The sequence below is a fragment of the Prionailurus viverrinus genome, chromosome X (genome assembly GCF_022837055.1).
Source record: "Prionailurus viverrinus isolate Anna chromosome X, UM_Priviv_1.0, whole genome shotgun sequence".
Lineage (NCBI taxonomy): Eukaryota > Metazoa > Chordata > Mammalia > Carnivora > Felidae > Prionailurus > Prionailurus viverrinus.
The window spans coordinates 95173164-95193789 of NC_062579.1; the positions used below are offsets into that span (position 1 = coordinate 95173164).

The 20626-nt window shown below is 39.5% G+C and overlaps 1 protein-coding gene across 3 annotated transcripts in view; it reads right to left on the bottom strand.

The window, feature by feature from the left end:
• The window catches only part of TENM1 (teneurin transmembrane protein 1), a 550900-nt gene that overhangs the window by 80974 nt on the left and 449300 nt on the right, over positions 1-20626 (bottom strand). For all 3 annotated transcript variants that reach the window (XM_047844103.1, XM_047844102.1, XM_047844101.1), the window contains one exon: positions 16567-16799. In XM_047844103.1, the coding sequence (XP_047700059.1) occupies positions 16567-16799 (233 nt within the window). The remainder of the gene's footprint in view (positions 1-16566; positions 16800-20626) is intronic.

Below are 20626 nucleotides of genomic sequence, written 5' to 3' on the forward strand. Positions count from 1 at the left end.
ACCTAACTGTAGTTGTTACACTCTAGGGAAAATGAGTCTCTCTCAAGGTATGTGAATGACCACGAGATTCTCATAAAAAAAGCAAACTAAGGAGAATACCTCGGCCTGAATACTCAACACAAGCAGGATATGAGGAATTAAGCCTGACAGTGCTTACTATTCACAGAAGTGGGCTAACTCAAGAAGAATTCAATTTTCTGTAGGACAATTATTTGCATGTGGTGCCCATTCAAAAACAACACATTGTTGACGGCCCGTTTAAAATTCCTCCAACATCTGGACATCTTTAGTAATGAAGCTAACGCTAGAGAAGAAGTTCACAAAGTCAAAAGTGGTAAACAGTCATGTGCAGGAGGTAAGGCAGGGTAACAAATACTGCATGAATATGATTTTTAAACCCCTTAAGTGGAACTTTAAGAGACATTTAGGGGACCGATTTGGGCTCAATCAATATACGATTACATACACACACACACACACACACACACGCACGCGCGCGCGACAGCTGAGTAAAAGAAAAAATTAGTCAAAGCAGTTGCCTGATGAGACAAACAACTCTTTTGACTTTTTTCTCTTCCACAGCCTCACGTACAAGTTTGACAATCTGTAGGCACAAGGTTTTGTGGAAAGGCATTGAAAAAAACGGGTGCCTTGTTCAAAGGGGGCTGGTGACTTCTCTTGACTTGAGATAGGGGTTTCCAAGACCCTCCCCACACTTTTTTCTCTAAATTCAATCACCCAGACATCATCAAGACAGGTATGGGAGGAGGAGGACGAGTCTGGGGGTAGAGGCTGGGCCATCTGGTTAAGACGAACTGACTTTCGAGACCTTCCATAATCTCCCAGTGCTCAGGGTTTTTTGCCTTTGTCTACTAGTGAGAGTAAAAGCTGAGCTGCCCATGTCAGTGGATTATGGTAAAGATCAAATAAAATAACATCTATTCCGTCTGGGAAATCTTTCTGAAAGGTTAACACAAGTGATGCTCATATTTACGTTTTTGATTAACTGTTAGCTTTCCGGCATCATGCTGGGGTTCATCTGCTCCATGATTACCTGCTTCAGCACGGCTTACTTAGAGGTCAGGAGCCTGATGTGTAATTCTGGCAGCATCTCTGGTACGCTGATGCTGATGATTAGTCTGTACGGGGTCCTGCGTTGCTTCTCCGGCCCAACTGGTCTCCGCACTGGGCTCTCAAACATACCTTTCTTTTTGCCATCACGACCTATTTGCCCACACTAGGTTCCCTGGGCCTGGAGAGGGCCCTTTCTTTCTCCTAGTATCCCAATCCTGCTCATCTTTCAAGACACAGTGCAAGTCTAGCCTCAATAGTTATAATATACCAACTGACTCCAAAGTCTTGCGAATATCTTGATGGAGGTATTTCCTTGTCAATTAAATCAAATAACTTCATTGTTCCTTTGTGTTGGCAGAAGTCTTCTGAGCCTATTAGAAGACATGTATTTTACCAATTCAAGTGGGTAGGAATGAGGATCACAACAGATACAGTGCTGTTAGGTTGCAAATCTAACATCTGGCCTATAACCAAGAGCACACGGTGTTTTGACTGGACTCCAGAATGCACTTTAGATACCAGTTCAGACCATTTTTAACAAATCCGTTTCGGGACCATCCTATCCTTCATAGGAAGGGCTGAGTTATTCACTTCCCATTTAGCATTGCCTTTTTGTTCTCCACTGCCCTACTTTCTCTTCTTTGCCTTGTTCTTTGATCTTACTCTTTTTTGAGTTCGCTTAACCTTACCTATCAGGAATAGAGGTCAGAATCTAGTTTCCAGTTTTTCTTTCCCCGTGGGTCTGGCTCTTTTGTAGATTCTTTTCCTCCACACCTTTCCCCTTCTGCTCATTTTTCTCTGCCTTTTCCTCCAAATGTCATTCAGCTTCCCATTCTCTAAACCCTTAGAGTGCTTACAGTTTATATCACACAACCCAATGCTAGGTTATAGACTTCTCTAAGGATTCCTGTCTTTTCTTCTCAGCCACATCACACTCCACTCATGGGCAGGGACTATGTGTCTTTTTAGTCCACTTATAATTTCCAAATTTTCAAATGCAGACCAGATTATTTGCTGCTTGAAAAGCTTAACAAAACAGTGGAGCTCAGTGAACGTGGTTCTTTTTCTAACAAGATCTACTGGGAGCATGATGTGGGTCTGACAGAGAGGCTAAAACCAGAGGGAGTCTTATAAGTAGTATAGTAGGTCACTGACACTAATGTCTTATTGGTGACAACATTTAAGCCGTGTGCTCCTGCCACACACGAATGTTTTATATGTTCACAGAATAAATGACTAAGATCTATAGTAGAAAGAGAACAATTTGAGCAACTAGAAAAAAAAAACAAATTAGTTAATAGGTGAGTCTTAAAAAGGAGGTAAAACACAAGAAAATGGAGGCACTTAAAAATATAGCCAGGGGCGCCTGAGTGGCTCAGTTGGTTAAGTGTCTGACTCTTAATCTCAGCTCAGGTCACCATCTCACGGTTCGTGAGATCGAGCCCCATGTTGGGCTTTGTGCTGACAGCATGGAGCCTGCTTGGGATTCTCTCTCTCCTCTCTCTCTGCCCCTCCCCCACTCATGTGCATGCTCTCTTTCTCTCTCTCTCTTTCAAAATAAATAAACTTAAAAATACATATGTATTGCATATGTGTGTGTGTGTATGTGTGTGTGTGTGTGTATATATATATCCAGATACCATTTTTGCAACATTGCAATGGTTCCTTAATTCAAAAATCTCAAGCATTTCCAGGAATTAGGAAGATATCAAATTTAGGGCCAATTCAGAAGGCAGTGGTTTTGTTTTTTGTTAATTGACAGTATTTTTTTAATGTTCAAGTAAAGTTGAATAAAGTCATGCTGTTAAAATTAGACCAGGCATACTTGGAAAATAAAATTGGGCCCAGCATTAGTTAAAACAAACAAAATAACAGAACAAGACAAAAATCACAACGAAGACTTTGAAGGTACTAAAGTGTTGATTTGTGGTTTCTCAAAAATTTCAAGCCTAACCGGCTAAAATCAGGAGATTTAAAAGTAGCCCTTCTTCAGTCCACTCTCCCTGGAAATGCCCCCAGTTTTACTCCTCTGGGAAAGGTGGGAAGGTGCCTTTTGAGAGACAAGTCCTAGAGAAGGGTTTGGGTAGCAGTAGTCTGCCTACAGTTCTGATTTTACTTTGCTCGAGAGAACACAGAGAAAAGATTATAGAAACCTAAGTAGGTAGTCTTGGCAGAAGCCATTTTGTGATGGGTTTGGCTTGGGGAGGGGCAAAGCAGACCTATCAATCGACCACTATGGCTTCAATTTCCTTGGGTTAGAGATCCTTCCAAAATGAGGAATGATTCCTGAGCTCTAAGGTAAACTACTGCTGTAATCAGCTTTCTTTCCTGAGTAAATACTGGTAAAATTGGGCACCTCCCCACCTTCCTTTTCCCAAAAACCTATTACACAGTCTAACAAGCTTTTTGAAAAACCAAAATGGAATAGCTAGTAAATGAAACTGGAAGAAAAATAGAGCAAATAACATTGGGGTTTCCTGGCCAGGCTTTGATATTTGGGGCTTGAAGATAACCTTACATTTGAGTTATTAAGCCTTTGATTCCTCAGGGAGGAACTTTAAATGGGCCAGGACTCACTCCCAAGGAAACGGCGACTTTCTTTGGGCAACAATAAAGCTGACTCATTCTATTGAGGCTCTTTAATATTGAGGAAGTTCACGGTCAGCTATTTAGGGAACTGCACGTGTGGACACATACTAGAGGTGTTGGTGAGGCTCTACAGCCTTGAATCCAATCAGAGCAGGAAATAATGGCTGAAAGCTGGCCTCAGTAGGACGGGGCCTTAAAGACCCTACTTCAGGGCCAAAGCTGCTGTGTGTTCTGTTACATAGGTACTTGGGACTCACAGGTTGTGAAATATTTTGAATATCACCTCTGTATGAGTGAAAGCCTTATTTAAAACAAACATCACTTTTAAAACTGGAATTGTCAGGTATAAATTTGCAAGTTAGTTTCTACACCCTACTTCTGACTTAAACTTTTTTTAAGTTATGAAATATTTCAAATGGTAGACAGCTCAGAAAACAGTAGTACATGCTGCCTTGCATCGACCACCCAAATTTCACAGACGTTGACATTTGCTTCACAGATCTCTTAAAAAAAAAAAAAAAAAAAGGAAATGTTCCGGCTACAGCCAAAACCCCATGTCCTTATCCCTATTCCCTTTTCCCTTCTCTCCCCAGAGGTAACCACTACCCTGCAGTTAGTGTGCATTAATTCCCATACGTGTTTCCACACTTTCCATATACGTATGTGTCTACAAATTCTACAGTACTGTTTCTGTGCTTCAAAAATTGATGTAGGAGATGGAGGGTGGTGACGGCTGCACCACCAGGTGAGTATACTGAATGCTTCAGAATTGTTCCCTTAAAAATGGTCTCACGTATTTTACCACTATAGTATGGTAATGATATCACACCCTCTATTCTCTGGCAACCTTCTCTATTATTCATGAAACCTTATGCATTGTGGCTATTAATGTTTTACATGTAGATCCAGTTAATTTATTTTTGCTGTTATACAATATTCTATCATGTGACTAAGCCTCTACTGATGGATTGTTAGGTTGTTTCCAATTTTTCTTACTGTAACGACATCCTAGCACGTGTCTCCTTAGGCACATAGGTACTTGTGACTTTCCATAGCTGTTCCTTCCTTCAAGCTTCCACCAGTAACTCTCTCCAGATATTTTAAATACATGATTGCAATTTTTAAATTTTTAAAATTAAAAAAAATTTAAATACATGATTGCAATTAAATTAGGGCCATGATATTCAATCAATGTAGTTTGACAGAAAAGAATTTGAATATAGTCAAACAATTTTGCAAGCAAAATGATTATTACTAGCCTTGAAGCCAATCCAGTTAATAACAGTTGTTAGTTTTAAAACTTATTTACTCATCCTCATTCTCATCTTCATACTTTATTCAGTACTTAATCCGTGCCAGGAACTGGCTTAACCCAGAGCGTGTCATTTCATCTTCTATAACCCTAGAAGGAAGGTAAGTGCATCATCTCCACTTTACTGATGAGAAAACAGTGACTCAAACATGTTAGTAATAGATTTGAACTCGGTTTTATCTGCCGGGCTCCAAAGTCTCTTGTTTTAAACTAGTCTAAACACTTCCTGAGTTTTCCAAGTTTCATGGGGCCCAAAGGAGGAAGACACATAGTATGATTCAAGGGTTATTGAAAGCCCTGCCCATCTGCCTTAAAAATATATTTAGTATAGGAAGGCACAAATGTCAGAGACCCTAAAGAAATATATTGCCAAATATGACCATATAGAATTATAAAACTTCTATATGGTTAAAAAAGGAGAAATTACAAACTTGGAAAATATTTGCTACACATATGAGGGACAAAGGATGCTTCTCTAATTGACAAAACATAAAAATCACCAGCTCGGTAGAAAAATTGGCAGAGTGAGTTTACTGAAAAAGAACTACAAATGGTCACAACAGATATGAAATGACACTCGACTTCATTTATAATCAAAGAAATACAAATTAAAGCTACATACAGGGTACAAGATACCGTTTCTTACTGATCAGATGGACATACATTAAAAGGTTTAATAAGAGGCACCTGGGTGGCTCAGTCGGTTGAGTGTCTGACTCTTGATTTCAGCTCAGGTCATGATCTCATGGTTCGTGAGTTTGAGCCCCATATTGGGTTTGGGGGCTGTCAGCCTGTCAGTGCAGAGCCCAGTTCGTATCGTCTATCTCCTTCTCTGTCCCTTCCCCGCTTAGGCTCTCTCTCAAAAAATAAATTAAATTAAAAAAAAAGGTTGAGTGATACTCAGAGCAGCTAAAGGTATGGCAAAATGGGCACATTTATACACTGTTGATGTCAATGTGTTCAGTCTTTTGGGAGGACAATTTGGTAATATCTACTACTGCTAGAAATTAATCCTATGTATATATTTACAAAAGTGCTCTCATATATATGAACTATGTTGTTCAGCACAGCACTTTTGTGGTAAAAGATTTTTTAAAAAATGGCAACAACATATCCATCAAGAAGCAAATGGCTTAATCAATTATGGTATACCCATATGTTGTAATATTATATATCTCTTAAAAACAAAGAGGTAGGTATGCACATGCTTTTCTGGAAAGGTCTTCAAGATATTTTATTAAATGAAAGAAGCAGGGTGAAGAGTCATCTATATGGTGCAATTCCTTTCGTGTAAGGGAAAAAAAATATAAAGGTCTCAAAGGAATCACAAACTGTTAACACTAGTTACTTTTAAAAGGAGGAACTGAGTTGTGTGAGTTTGTGGTGAAGAAGCCTGGCATTTGCTTTCTGTACCTTTGTATCCAGTTCAAACTTTAAAACCATAGACATATATTACTTTTATATTTTTATGTTTAATATCAACAGGACTTAGCTAGATGGTAAGATTACAGGCCATTTTAATTTGTATTCTTTGTACATCTTTTTTTAAATGTTTATTTTTGAGAGAGAGACACACAGCACGAGCAGGGGAGGGGCAGAGAGAGGGAGAGAGAGAATCCCAAGCTGGCCGCTCACTGTCAGTGCAGGGCCCAATGCAGGGCTTGAACCCACGTACCGTGAGATCATGACCTGAGCCAAAACCAAGAGTTGGATGCTTAACCGATTGAGCCTCCAGGCACCCCTATACTTCTTTTTCTTAAAAAATAATAAATGTAATTAAAATATCTTTTACTACTGGCCTGCCAGGATGCCTTCAAAGATTTCATTTAGGTTTCTTCCTTGACTTACGTTATTAACCCATCCGCAGGTCTCCAGTATCGTGCTCAGATCAGAGTACCCCACTGTCAACCATCAGTACTATGACACCCCTGCTGGAGAGCTGTCATCTATGAAAGCAAAGACACTTGAGTCCTCAGAGATTGGCCATAGGATAGGACCAGTGTGTGTGTGTGTGTGTGTGTGTGTGTGTGCGCGCGCGCGCGCGCGCGCACGCACGTGCACATGCATACATGTGTATGTATTTTAAAATAACATGTTTTGTCTCTTGTTGAACTATAAAAATAATACATGATCAGAAAACTAAGAAGAAAATAAAATCACTCAACATTCCTTATGCAGCAATTATTACTGCTAACATTTAGATAAACTTCCTTTTGCAGTTTTTCTCTGTATGTACACAGTACCCCTGTACCCTTACAGAATTAGCAGCACACAGTTTATACAATTTGCATTCTGAGCTTTCCACCGAATACTACTTTGTGAGTATTTTCTTTATACCTGCCAGGGTGTGCCAAGGTTTGAGGGCTGTGGGAGTGGTCTGTCCCAGGTGCTGACAGTAAGGGGAGTGAATTTTCAATAGAAACGGTAAAAACAATAATGAAACTGATGAATAGCAGGTCTGTGTTTACTGTCACCATCCATAGGAAATTCTAAACAATGTCACGGATGAAATAAATATCCCTCCTATTTTCCCATCCCCTTTTAGTATACCACTGTGGACTGCCTAGTTCTGATTAGAGGGTGGGAAGAGAACAGGGTGCATTTCTATGCAGGGGAAACAGGTTGAGGGTTGAAGCAAGGGCTCAGAGTTAGCCAGGGGAATCACTGAACCAGGGAATACAGAGGAGACATTTCAAACATGTCCCACTTTATCAGTGTGCTGCTTAGGTTCATCTGGCTTAGATAACTAGAGAATCTGCTTGACTTAAACAACAACAACAACAACAAAACAAACCTAGCAGCAGTCTTTCTTATGTGCATATAACTTAAGTCATTAGTGTCTTCAAAACACTGGTCTAAATGCCCTGTGTGGTGCCATCTATGATATTTGGGCTGAAGTGGCCAAAAAAAAATGCAATCAACTCATCAATTATAAAAGAAAAATGGGCTTCCTGGCTCCATTTCCAGCTGTGTTTTAGCTCTTGATGATGTTAAAATCGTGGGTTTCCAAAGACATCTGGGTTTGCTGCATGTTGTTGGGAGTTTCACACTCTATATGTGCATCCAGTATTGCTGGAGGACCAATGAAACTAAAAACGTCTTCTGATGACTCCTCTGTTGTGGAGTGAATGTTCTGGATTCCCTGGGAAGTCAACACATTGTAGATTTCAGATTCCTTCGAGAATCAGCAAAGCATGCTAGGCTCAGCAGGAAAGGACTTCCTCTTTTCTTTGATTTGATAGCTCCGTGCATTAGGTAAACTTGAAATTATTGAGCCATCTTGTATTGATGGTAGAGCAATATGGGGCCATGATCAAAGGTTTAGCTCTAATACAGTTTCATGTTTTAGAATCTCAAAAACAAACATTTTGCACTGAAAGAAATTTCCTAATTAACTTCTGAAGAATTTGTACATTAAAACATCTTACCCTGCTGGAGAAGACTGATAAAGCAAACGTACTACCTTCTGCTGAAGAGAAACTGTATTTAGAAGGAACTTGCAATTCTCATAAAACTTTTAATAGGAAGAAGTGAATCAAATTCCTTAATTACCATTTTATGGTTGGTAAAAGGGCAAATTACATGCCATCCATTTCTAAACTTCTAAATGTCTCTGGTGCTTTTAATTAAAGCTGCCATCTAGAAACTACTAAAGCAATTTTATGCAATTAGTTATTTATAGGTTACCATAATACACCACTCAAAATATGATTTAAGTGATTTGCAGTCTGTTAGTGTGTGATCTCTGCCATTTTTGTTTGGTGGGAGGGGGTTCCTCTTTTTATCAGCTGAGGTGATTCTTAAGTGGACAGAAAAGAAAGATGTGGCACTGAGGGGCTGCGACAAGGAAGCAAAGTTATCTGGGCTAGTGATCTAAATAAAAAGAGGAAGAACCATAATTCCGTGCTATTTGGCTTGATATGTAGGGGTCTAGGCTTCATTTCAGACAATACCGAAGAGGAGAAGTCTATCATTGTTATTTCCCCATCCCCCCCCCCTTTGCCACCATTCTGCTGGATACCTAGCATCACATTTCCCCACGCGGCCTAGACCAGCTCCCACCTTGGTTTGTCCCCCTTAGGTGATCTCACGTATTCAAACACATCCATCCTGTGCTCTATGCCCTTGAGGCCCCCATAAAGTGTTTTAATGAGGAATTAAGGTTTTGCTCTCCCAGGCAATACCCTGCACTAAGCATGGAAGTTCATATCTGAAGAAAACCCTTATGGAGTGAGTTTAATGGTGAAATGGTAGGCTCCTAAGGGAATTGCTTTGGTTAGGAGGGCCTCCGTGGGGTTCTCAAAATACAACACGTATAGGGAAGCAGCACTAGAATTACCGCATCTCAAGGTTGTGACGGATTAACTAGTCAAATCACATACAATACCTGAATCCCACCCTACCTTGATTCTTGCTTCTTAGACATGATCAAGTCTCAGGCTGTCCTAGAAGGACATGGAAGCTGCCTCCTTCCAAAGTAACTTATTCCATGTTTGGGTGACTACTATAAGACATATTATTATTAGCAACAAAATAGCAAGCCTGATCATAACGGCAGGTGACATTTAATATGTACACACTACATTCTGGGCAGTGCATTTTATGATGCACTTCACATGTATTATTGAACACTGTTGTGTAGGCACTGGTATTCTCACTTCACTGATGAGGAATCCACAGCTCAGGGAATTTAGGTGACTTATTCAAGGTCACACACTTAATGAGCGGTGAATCTGGGATATGCATCTAGTTGTGTTGGACTCCAGAACTTGGGATCTCATTTCTCACAGTATTTGGCCTCTAAAATATTCTTTCTGTGTTTGCTAGAATATTATGCATGCATGAAAATTAAAATAAATGCAGAAGAAAAAGTCATTTAATAATGCATTCGTAGCTTTATAAAACTTAAATGAACTTAATACAGGTTTCTCCGTATTAACCATTGATGTTTCCTGGACCCATTAGCCAAGGCTAAGCGTTATGTGCCTTCCTTTTGTCTGACTTCTCCACACCAACAGCTGACGGCTTTAAGATTCTGACAGAATAGGCAGAAAGGTTCTCAAGTTCCAGCTGCTGACATAATATAAGGTCGAATCTTTTGACCAACATAAGTGGATGCATTAGAACAACTACTAGGAACACATTAAGCTCTCATTCTGGTTGCATATAGGCACTAAGTCCTCTGGTATAGCTACCATAAACTCAGAGATCAAAAACATAGTTTAGGAAAGAAATCTCCAGAAGTGGACATAGCATGAAATCACTGAGCAATAAGGAACAAATATTTTGCCTGAATTTTAAGGCTTTGTCAAACACATTTTTCTTAAGGCACCTCTGATTCTCAGACAAGGATGTGGGAAGAAAGTCCTCATGGAAAATGCCTTGAAGCTGAGCTGGGAATTTGGCCATGGGTGAGAGAATGCTGATCTTACCCAGAAAGGCTTCTTAACTAATTGGCCCTTCCAGATCTCTCCCATGTACCTTAAAGGCCTATCCTGACTTCTTCATTTTTAGTAGAATAGATCCAATTCTCAGAGGACACTGAGGCTATCAGAATGGAGTACCATCAACTTTCTAGCTCCTCCTACCTACAAACTTATCTTCGTCACCACACCCACCATTATTTTAGAATGGTCTCTCTAATCTCCCCTCCCTTTCAAGGCCTTCTCCCTCTCAGCTTCTCCAGACCTGGTTTCATCATTTATTCTCTATCTTCTGTATCTTTCCATTTGCCTATAACCATTGCCATATCTCATAAAGATAAAGCCTCTTCTGAGTGCCCTGTCTTCTCACTACTTATCACTGTATCTCTCGCATCTGAATTTCTCGGAAGAGTGATCTTCACTAGAGGCATTTCCTTTCTCTCCTCTTGTTGGTTCATTAAATTACTGTGATTTGACTTCCATCCCTACTGCTACTCAAACCACTTATAGCAGGGTCACCAAGGAACCCCTCATTGTCTAATCCAATGGCTACAACTGTGTAACATTTCACACCTTCTTAAAACAAAGGATTCCTTTGGCTTCCTGGATACCAAGCTCTCTTTGTTCACTTCTTCTGAAGGTTTCTTCTGTCTCCTTCATTAGATTCCCCTCCATTCTGTGTCCTATAGATATCAGTACGCTCTAGGATTTCTCTGCCCCAGCCTTACTCTGGTGCATGTACAACCCTGTCCCCAAAACAATGTATCAAAAATGCATGCACTGGATGATTACGTCACTCTCTCACTTCAAATCCTTTGCCCACAGGATAAAATCAAAACTTCCTATTCATGCTCCTGCTCTTCCTATTACCCGTGGATATTTTTACTTCAACAATACTGATTTATTTGTAGTTTCTTACATATACCATTCATTTTGCTCATGTTGTGGCTTGCCTGCCTGGAATTTTGGTGAGGGCTGGCCTTAGTGTCAATCCAGATGTTTATGCCACCATGATGGATCATGTACTAAAGGAATTTAGGAAAAATATTACTGCTCTCCATTGCATAGGAGAACCAAAGGAACATTCTTGTACCTGTTCGTTCACTATATTCTGTCCCTCATACACCCTGGTGACATCAGCAAGATGTTACCACTTAGAGTTTTAGCATTTTCCCATTAGCCCCGAATTTAGAATATCATGTAGATGCTGGGGAGATCAGTAGAGCGTCAGGATGTACCTGCGATATGTCTGTGTAGGGACAAAACCAGATAATTTTATCTAGACTTTCTCATACCCAGATTTCTTAATTGTTAATAAAGTTAAAGTGACTCCTGTATGATTAGTGTCATGAATACCCTGAAAGCACTTCTGGAAGCTGCTAAGATTTAAGGATCATTTCCCTCCTAGGGAATGTTCAGGAGCTGTTTGCACTCATCTGGATATTGCCGAAACCCCGCTGAGTTCTGAGGTCAGTTTGCTTAAAGATGCACATGGAAACAGAGATAGAATCCATGGTGAGGTCCAAGAGAACCAAATTAAGTCATCGATTAATGTCATCATGTCCAGCCACTCCTTCACCCTCTGTATCTACTTAAGAAAATAATTGTATTCAGCTTGTCACAAATTTTATTTTATATTTCCACCTAGTACCATTTCACATTCTGCTTAAGTACTTGGTCATCTATTACATGACTCATTAGTTTGAGTTCTCTGTAGAATTAAAGAAAGTTGCAGTAAAAATAATAAATGGAACCTAAGTTTCAACTACATCATCCATGCATGTTTTAAAAGCATCTTTCAAAGTCAATTCAAACTTATATACAATGCCAGGGATTAGCATGCCATCAGCCTCTTTGCTAAACTTTTTCCCTTGCCCCATTACACTGAAGTATTGATGAGCAAAATGGCAAATGTTTCTCTTTATTGGGATTCAACTCAAAGTGCATAAAACTGGATCAGATAAAGACGTATTCCCAGGAGAAGTACCCAAGGGCTATCTTATATGAAATTCTATTCAGGGAGACTTTCATTTTTCCTTTAAATAAAATTTGTAGTTACCAGGTGTAATCAAGAAATTTAATAAAGTTAAGGTTTCCTGCCTCCATCCCTAAAGAACAAGTTGGTGAAGTTCTTAACTGCAGAATCTTCCAAAGAGATGTAACAAGGTTTCCTGAAGATTTACTTGAATAATTACTTTTATAGGGTATGTAAATGCTGTGTGGTGCACTATGAGTGCAACACTAGGCCAGAAAAAAAAAAACACCAGAGAAATAGTTTTAATAGGAAAAGGAAACTAGACTAAAAGTCATTTATCTTGCAAATAAAAACATTTTATTCCTTTTGACTATGTATGTGTCATTAGGTTAAGAAGCATCTTCCAATATTTCCTACCCTCCCAGGGAAGCCAAAAGAGATCATGAATTTTAGCTGGAAGACAGGCAGTGAGATATAGTGGAGGCATCACAGGCTTCTTTTTTTCCGTCATGGTTTTGAATTCCAGTGTTATCTGTAAACTGTGAACTTGGGCAAATTTCTTAACCTATCCGAGTCTCTGTTTCCTTATCTATAACACTGGGGGTAATGTGATTTACCCTGTACATCATTGTGAAGACTAGAGATTGTAAAATACATGGCACAGTCTAAGTTATAGTTATGGCTATTTCAATGCATTAGAGATGGGAGGGAGATCATCCCACGCCCTCAAGCTTACAGTTGAGGCATCTCAGCACCCAGTGTTTAAATGACTAGTCCAGTGTAACAGAACTAGTCAACGGCATCATCAGGTCTATTTTAGTGTTCAGGGAAATGAAACCACAGCGAGGCCCAGTGACTTACACAGGGTCATCCAGAGAAACACTGGCATTACATGGATTGAACAAGAAAGTGTAGCTTCCCTAACCTGGCATTCGTCACAGTTTGCTGCCATTTCTCAGAAAAAAAAAAAAAATTCCCATGGCTTGTGACCTTTTACCTTTTGCTGACTGGTTTTTAATCCCATTTCATAATTTATTCCGACGTTAGGACGAATGATCTCAAAAGCAAATTTCATTTCATCCTATTTTTAGAATAGATTCAGAAAATAAATGAGCTGTCTTGCAGATTAACATTTATTTGACTTACCTTGCATAATTAAGGACATGTTGGAGAGCCTGCCTATAATTGCAATATGTTGCTTGTTAAAGTCTTAGAGCAAGCTCTCTTTCCTAACCTAGAAATTGTACTCCCTAGATGTACATTTCCATTTTCTACTGATCTACAGCTTTTCTTTATTAGCTTCTAGGTAGAGAGAAAAATCAAACTTCTCCTTAAAGAAATCCATTAAACATTTGCTGTCTTCTATGGGGGAAGGAAGAAGGAGTTGAGGTGCATGGTAGTTATAAAGAAAAAAACAAACAAATTGGTCTTTCTTGAGAGATAAAGAACCTGCAGGAGAACCTCAAAGACATCATTAGCAATTAGCAATACTCTCCCCTCAATTTGCACACTGTGCTTTAATGACTTCTTGCATGATTTTTCCTTCTTCTACAGAAGTCTATGAAATTGCCCTGCAGCATTCCATATAATGAGAATCTCACTTCTGATTCATTGCCAATGGTGAGTGCTGTCTATATTCAGCAAGGAGATAGGTGCCCCAGCTAGGCATCTAAGTGTCCTGACCAGCAATTTCAAGAGCAACTGATGTCTGGACACAGGTTCTGCCATCTGAGTGATTTTGAAGATCTCTGTCAGGGTCTTCAGATACTGTTAACATGGCTGAAGAAGACATGGTGCATACTTAGTGTGAGCCACACAGTCCCCTCCTTTCAATATCCTCATTCACTCACTGGATCAGAGCAGATGTTGTCAACATCAGCTTCGGTATGTTAGGTGAAAGCTGTCTCGGATGGATTAGACATTTAGCTCTCTGAAGCCTGAGCCAGATGTTCTTAGGGCCACTGCCCGCTTTGGGATGAATAAAGTGTACTGGATTATTATAAAGGCCACTCTTGGATAGAAAGACAAGTAAATCAAGCCAAAGAAAAATGTACTACTAGCTACAAGAAGAAGAAAAACTTAGTTTAATATTATCTTTAATAGATATATAAATTTTGGCACTCTCATTACTGATGCTTTAAGAGTTCATGTAAATCTTGTTCATCAGGACTCTATTATTGCTGCTTTCCAAGCAAAGAAAAAAAAAAACCCTGCAGTGAACCAATTATTTGTTCTATTTGAAAAAGCTGAGATATTCATCCTTTATGTGGCAGGTTGAATGTGGTAGGTGAGATGAGTGGTTTTTATTCAAGCAGCAACTCAGGAGGATGTCAATTTCAGGCACAATACAAGCTTGATTCCTCCCTGTTTCTTATGCAGAAATCCTTATAATATCTGCATGAGTTTTAAACCTGTGTAAAAGGTGGGACCCAGCCTGATATATTTCCTTGAAAGATGAGCTGATTATATGTTGCACCTGAGTTATGCATTCACTCATCAAGTATTTATTGTGGACCTACTATGTGTAAGGAATGAGAGCTGGCACAAGAGAAGAAAGAAATATTTTAAAAACACTTTACCATGATATTTGGGTGGGGGGCTTATATTCCCTTTGAGAAAAAAAGTCCATATTCTTAAAGCACAACTGAAATTCCTTTTAGGAATATTTGGTATAGATAAGAGCTACCTAACTGATCAATTACACGACGACCACATATGTGGATCCCACACTGTATAAGACATTGTTGAGGAAGTGGGGAAGATGCAAAAAAAAAAATTAGATGTAGTTTCTCAGCTCTAGTAGTTTACCTCGGTAGTAAAAAACTTCTTATTCGAGAAAGAACTAGAAAGTAAAAGAAGGCAAAATATAATCAAGTGGTAATTGGGTAGTGTAGACACTGTTAGAAAAATTCAGATTTAATGGACTAGGGTTAGCCAGAGAGGCTTTATGAAAGACATCGGACTTGAATATGGCCTTGAAAAAAAGGGAAGGCTTTAAACTCTGATTATAGTTGGAATTTAATCCCCATATGGCAAATGTCAAATGGCTAAAGAGTAACCTCTTAAAATTTGAAATAATAAGCGACCATCTAACAAATGAAACACATTGACCTTACTATATTTTTTGGCATGGAAAGATGTTCATAATATATTAAGTGTGTGAAAAGAAGATTATAGAACAGCATTCTATACAATGAATCCATTACTAGAAAATAAAATATGCATTTTCTATGATATGCCTAGAAAAAAGTCTAGAAGGATATATGCGCGCACGCGCACACACACACACACACACATACACACCATTGTGGATAAGGAACAGAGAATAATGATTAAATAATTAAGGAGATCGGGTGGATGATATAGGGTAACAGATTTAAAGGTGACTATCCTTCAGCTTAGTGGCCTAAGATGAAAATATGATCCAAGTCTATAAAATCATGATGCTGACTGAGAGAACGCAGATTTATTCACAAGTCTCAGGCAACAGAATTGAGGATTGGCTTTGGAAGACTGAGAAGTAAATTTAGGACAAACAAAAGTAAGGCCGAACTCCCACAGAAGGCAAAAAAAAAAAAAAAAAAGAAAAAAAAAAGAAAAAAAAAAGAAAAGAAAAAAAGAAAAGAAAAGAAAAAAAGAAAAGAGAAATGAAAAAAACTGGAATTTGCTATCCTAGGGAGGACATAAAGTGAAAGTACAAACAGCTTTAAGAATGATTTAGATAAAGTAATGGAAGAAAGGTTCGTTAATTCTTAGTTAAGCAAGAGCCAGGAATGTCCAGACTCTGTGAGATATTCAAGGTATTTCACAGGGGTAGAAAGAAGGTGAGCACAGACCTGATCCCAACCAGGACAGGCCAGGAGTTAACCCTTCAGTTTCTGGACTGCTAGGAATTTCCAGGAAGTAGTCTCTGGGGAGAGGGTGGGTGTACAGGAGGCACTCAGAGGGCTCTGGGAAATAATTATTTATCAACCAGAAAAGAAGCATTTCAACATTTTAGTAACACTAATGACAATACGAATGCTTATTAGCTAAAAATTAGTCCTGACCATGCCTGTCTTCTGGGATGGACTTCAGAGACCATGTGTGTCAGAGGCAATATTGAGATAGATGGACTATAGTATGGCAACAGTCTTAGGATTTTGTGAGATCAAATGAAATTGTTAGATGAACAAAAGATTTTTTTTTTTTACCTCGAGGGCTGTTCAGTGAAGCTTCCGATGCTCTCCCGCCATCTCCACAGTGACTCTGGTCAAAGGGAAGGCACTGATCACCTGTCCCCGCCACCACTTCAAAATTCTTGGAAAGATCTTTTGTTTCCACAAGAGATTTTAACTTGTAGACTTTTCGAGTGTTGGTGTCTGATAGATAAAGTGATTCAGACACAGGGTCCATAGCCAGGTAGTATTTATGGGCAGGACTTGTGCTAAGGAAGAGAAAAGTAAAGTTATTCAAAGTAGTTTGTTCACTATACATCCCCTGGGGTCTGCCTTTTGTCACAGATGGAAAATTCTCTTAGGAGATGGCAAAAAAAAAGACCCAAAACGGATCTTTCTCATGTACTGAGGGGATGGATGCTACTTTGTTTTTCTAGTAATGGGTCTGAGTATTTAACACCTCGGTGTGTACTGCCAACCTGTAATGAAGCTGGTATTTCAATACCATCTACATGGGGGGCAGAGAAAGAAGCAGAAGAGAGAAAATCCCAGGAAATGATTTTTGCCATCAATGTCTTTCATACCCGGTTCTCCAATTACCTACTAGATGACTGCCCGGATGGCTCACAGTCACCTCAAACTCAACAAATCCCAAACAGAAGTTCTTGTCTTCCTGCCTTCCCCATCCTTCAGAATCTTACTTCTTCTCCAGGGTTTCTGCCTCACTGGGGGCCCCGCCAGCCTCCAGGCTCCTGTTGTAAACTGAAAGGCAGGTACAAAGATGGAGGAGTCTGGTGTGGGGGGGGGCTGTGCTAGAGATAACATTCCCAAACTTTTCCATTCCGAGCTTCCATTTTTTAGCTGACCACCACACTTTTCTAATCCATTTTGTCTTATTTCAGGGCATAACAGAACTGATTATACATGACCTTTTTTTTTTTTTCAGTTATAATCACAATCAGCCATACCTTTTAAAGGTGACACTAAAGTTACCTTGATCAGATTTTGGTATTCCTGAAACTCTTCAATTACATATTCGCATGGAATCTCTTGTGACATTTTTATCTGCATACATGGCTGAGCTCATTAATTAATTTTGATTCTTCCTAATCCCATTTTTTTATGGCTGTAGCAACATTGGTTTGAGGGATATTTTCCTTGATCCTAACGTTTGTTGGACCCCATCTTTAAGAACGTTAAAAGCTTTTTAACATTCCTTGGGGTGGTATGCAAGCCTTTCTGCACTTAGTAAATCCTCACATGCCTTTTAAGGCTTTACTCAGGCATCATTTCCTGAAGAAAGCCTTCCCTAAATCTCCAGTCTGGGTTATCTGCATTACACTTACCTCTATTCTGGAGATTACATATCGTATTAATTTTTGTATCTGTATCCCCCAATAAACCATGTGAGCTTGGAGGAAAGCAACCTGTCTTATCTCTGATGTGCTCACAGCCCAGAACTCTGCCCCACACCCAGCTGTCTAAGCCAGGTGCCATTCTTTACTCCTCCTGTCATTCTCCACATCCAGTAAAACATCCTGCGTTTAAAAATTCTACCTCCTAAACTCTTCTCCAATCTGCCCACGGTCATTACTCTAAGCCTCTCGTATCTTCTCTGAACTCTTTGCTTAGTACCATTTCTGTATGATGTGGTTGTTCATTAATTAAGAAGTATTTACTAAGTACACTAATGTGCCTTGGAACTGTGCTATCGTCTGGAGACCTACTTGTGTGCATGATACAGTCCCTTTCATTGTGAAATTCATGGTCCAAGGGGGGAGTCAGATCGGTAAACCGGGAATGACTGTCAAGTGCGGCAACAGAAGTAAAGGGGGAAAGACGTGAGCAGAGAAAAGGTACGTGTGACCTAGCAGCACCTATCACATTCTATTAGCATTATTTTTATAGATAAACTGAAGTCCATACTTGATTCAGATTTCCTTAGTTTTTATCTAATGCCTTTTTGTGTGTTCCAGTATTCCATCTAGGATACCAAATCATATATAGTCATCATGTCTCCTTAGGCTCCTCTGGGCTGTGATAGTTTCTCAGACTTTCCTTGTTTCTGATAACCTTAACAGTTTTAAGGAGTATTGGCCAGGTATGTTGTAGGATGTCCTCTACTGGAACGTGTCTAATGTTTTTCTCCTGGTTAGACAGGGGTTATGGGTTTGGGGGACGAAGACCATAGGGGTAAAGTGCCATTCGCATGACTTGTGACTGTTGATGCTGACCTTGATCACCTGGCGGAGGTAGTGTAAAATTATTCTTTCTCTTCCACTTTCCATACTGTGCTCTTTGGAAGGAAGTCACTCTGTGAAGGCAACACTTGAGGGGTAGGGAGTTATATTCCACCTCCTTGAAGGTGAAGTGTCTACATAAATGATTTGAAATTCTTCTGCACGAGAGCTTGATCTCTTCTCCTCTATTATGGATTCAACCGTTAATTTATATCAGTAGGGACACATGGATATTTGTTTCATACCGTGCATGAAAACTCCATGCTACTTTATTTTGTTGCTCAAATTGTTATGGCATTGGCCATTGTGAACTCTTCCTGTTGTCTCATGAGACCCTTTGACATATGTCCGTCAGTGTGGAGGAGTGTTTGTTTCTTGTGCTGTTTTAGCCTTTCTTTACCTTTTGGCACTACAAGATGCTCCAGGCTCATCTTTTATAGTCCCTTCCCCAGCACTGGAATCAATCATTTTGCTAAAGACCCTGGGTTCCTTCTATCGGAGAATGGTACTGGAAACCAAGATGTGAGTGCTGGGTGTAAGCACTATTTTTTTCACATCTCTTTTTCCAACCACACTGTAAGCTCTTTACAGGCAGGAACCATATTCATCCCTCTGTCTTCTGTGCCAACAGAGTGTCTGACGGGATTGATGTTCAGTTACTGCTGAACTAAAGTGTAGGACATGAAACTAACTAAAACATGCAAGTGTTCAGGTCTTGGCCACTTAGCCCAGCAAAACGGCAGGGAAAGGGCCATCAGAGTAATTAAGTTGCCCTTAAGGACTGGTACATTCCTGATTGTATTCGTAATTATATTTGCCCTCTAAGCATATTTATGTATGTTAATGATGGTAAAGGCTAGCAAATACTGATTTGAGACCCAGTTTATAGTTTTAATTGGAAAAAAATCAGATCCATTAGGAATACTTGATTTTTTTCTACTTACCTTCACTTCATCAAATAAGAGAATTCAGTAGATTCCAGGGACATCTTCCACCCTGGAACCACCATGACAGCTGCTGTAAATAAACTGTAAAGGGCCCCAACAGACTCCAGAATTGGTTTGGCAGTCATATCAGACAAGGCATCTCTGTAGCAAAGACTGCTTAAATAGGGGTTTGAGTAAAAGTTTTTACATATTTAGTTGAATGTTTGCCTTCAGAATAAAATTTCCTCAGTGCCCTTAGATCTTCCTAGGATAAAAAGGGGGTCGTAACCCTTCCTGAAACAGCCTTCAATATTTTGGTAGCCAGTTTGTGGAAGTTTCAACTGAGCCAGATTAATCATGTTTTGTTTAGGAAAAGTCCATAGGCTATTTTTCCAAGAGAAATGTTATTCGCATAAAAGCACTTTGGAATGCATTACATTCATTTATTATTGAATATCCCCAATGTGCCTGTGAGGGAAGTTAAAATTATCATTCTCCTCCAATCTCAGCTGGGGAAACCCAGACCCAGAGAGGGCTTGCTCAGGGTCACTAACAAGCCTATGCTCTGACCAAGACTAGATTAGATCACATGTGACTGTGTGTACAAAGTGCCTTCAGAATACTTTAGTTCTGAAGGTGGTAAAAAAAAAAAATCTGTGCTCCTGTCTTCCTCTAACTGAGCAACATATCCTGTTTTGCTCAGCTAGGCTGTTCTAAAATTTTGTGCACTGGCCTTTAGAAAATGGAATAGCCCAACACACAAAATTCAAATCTGATTAATGTTATTTTCTTGACAGGCAACAGTCAGGGAGGTCTCCTATATAGATATGTAATTTCTTGCCATTTCATGCCATTTCCCAAGTGCACTTCAGCTCTTTTTAGATTGGTTTCTTTCCACTTTCTAAAAACATGCCATACCTGAGAAAGAAA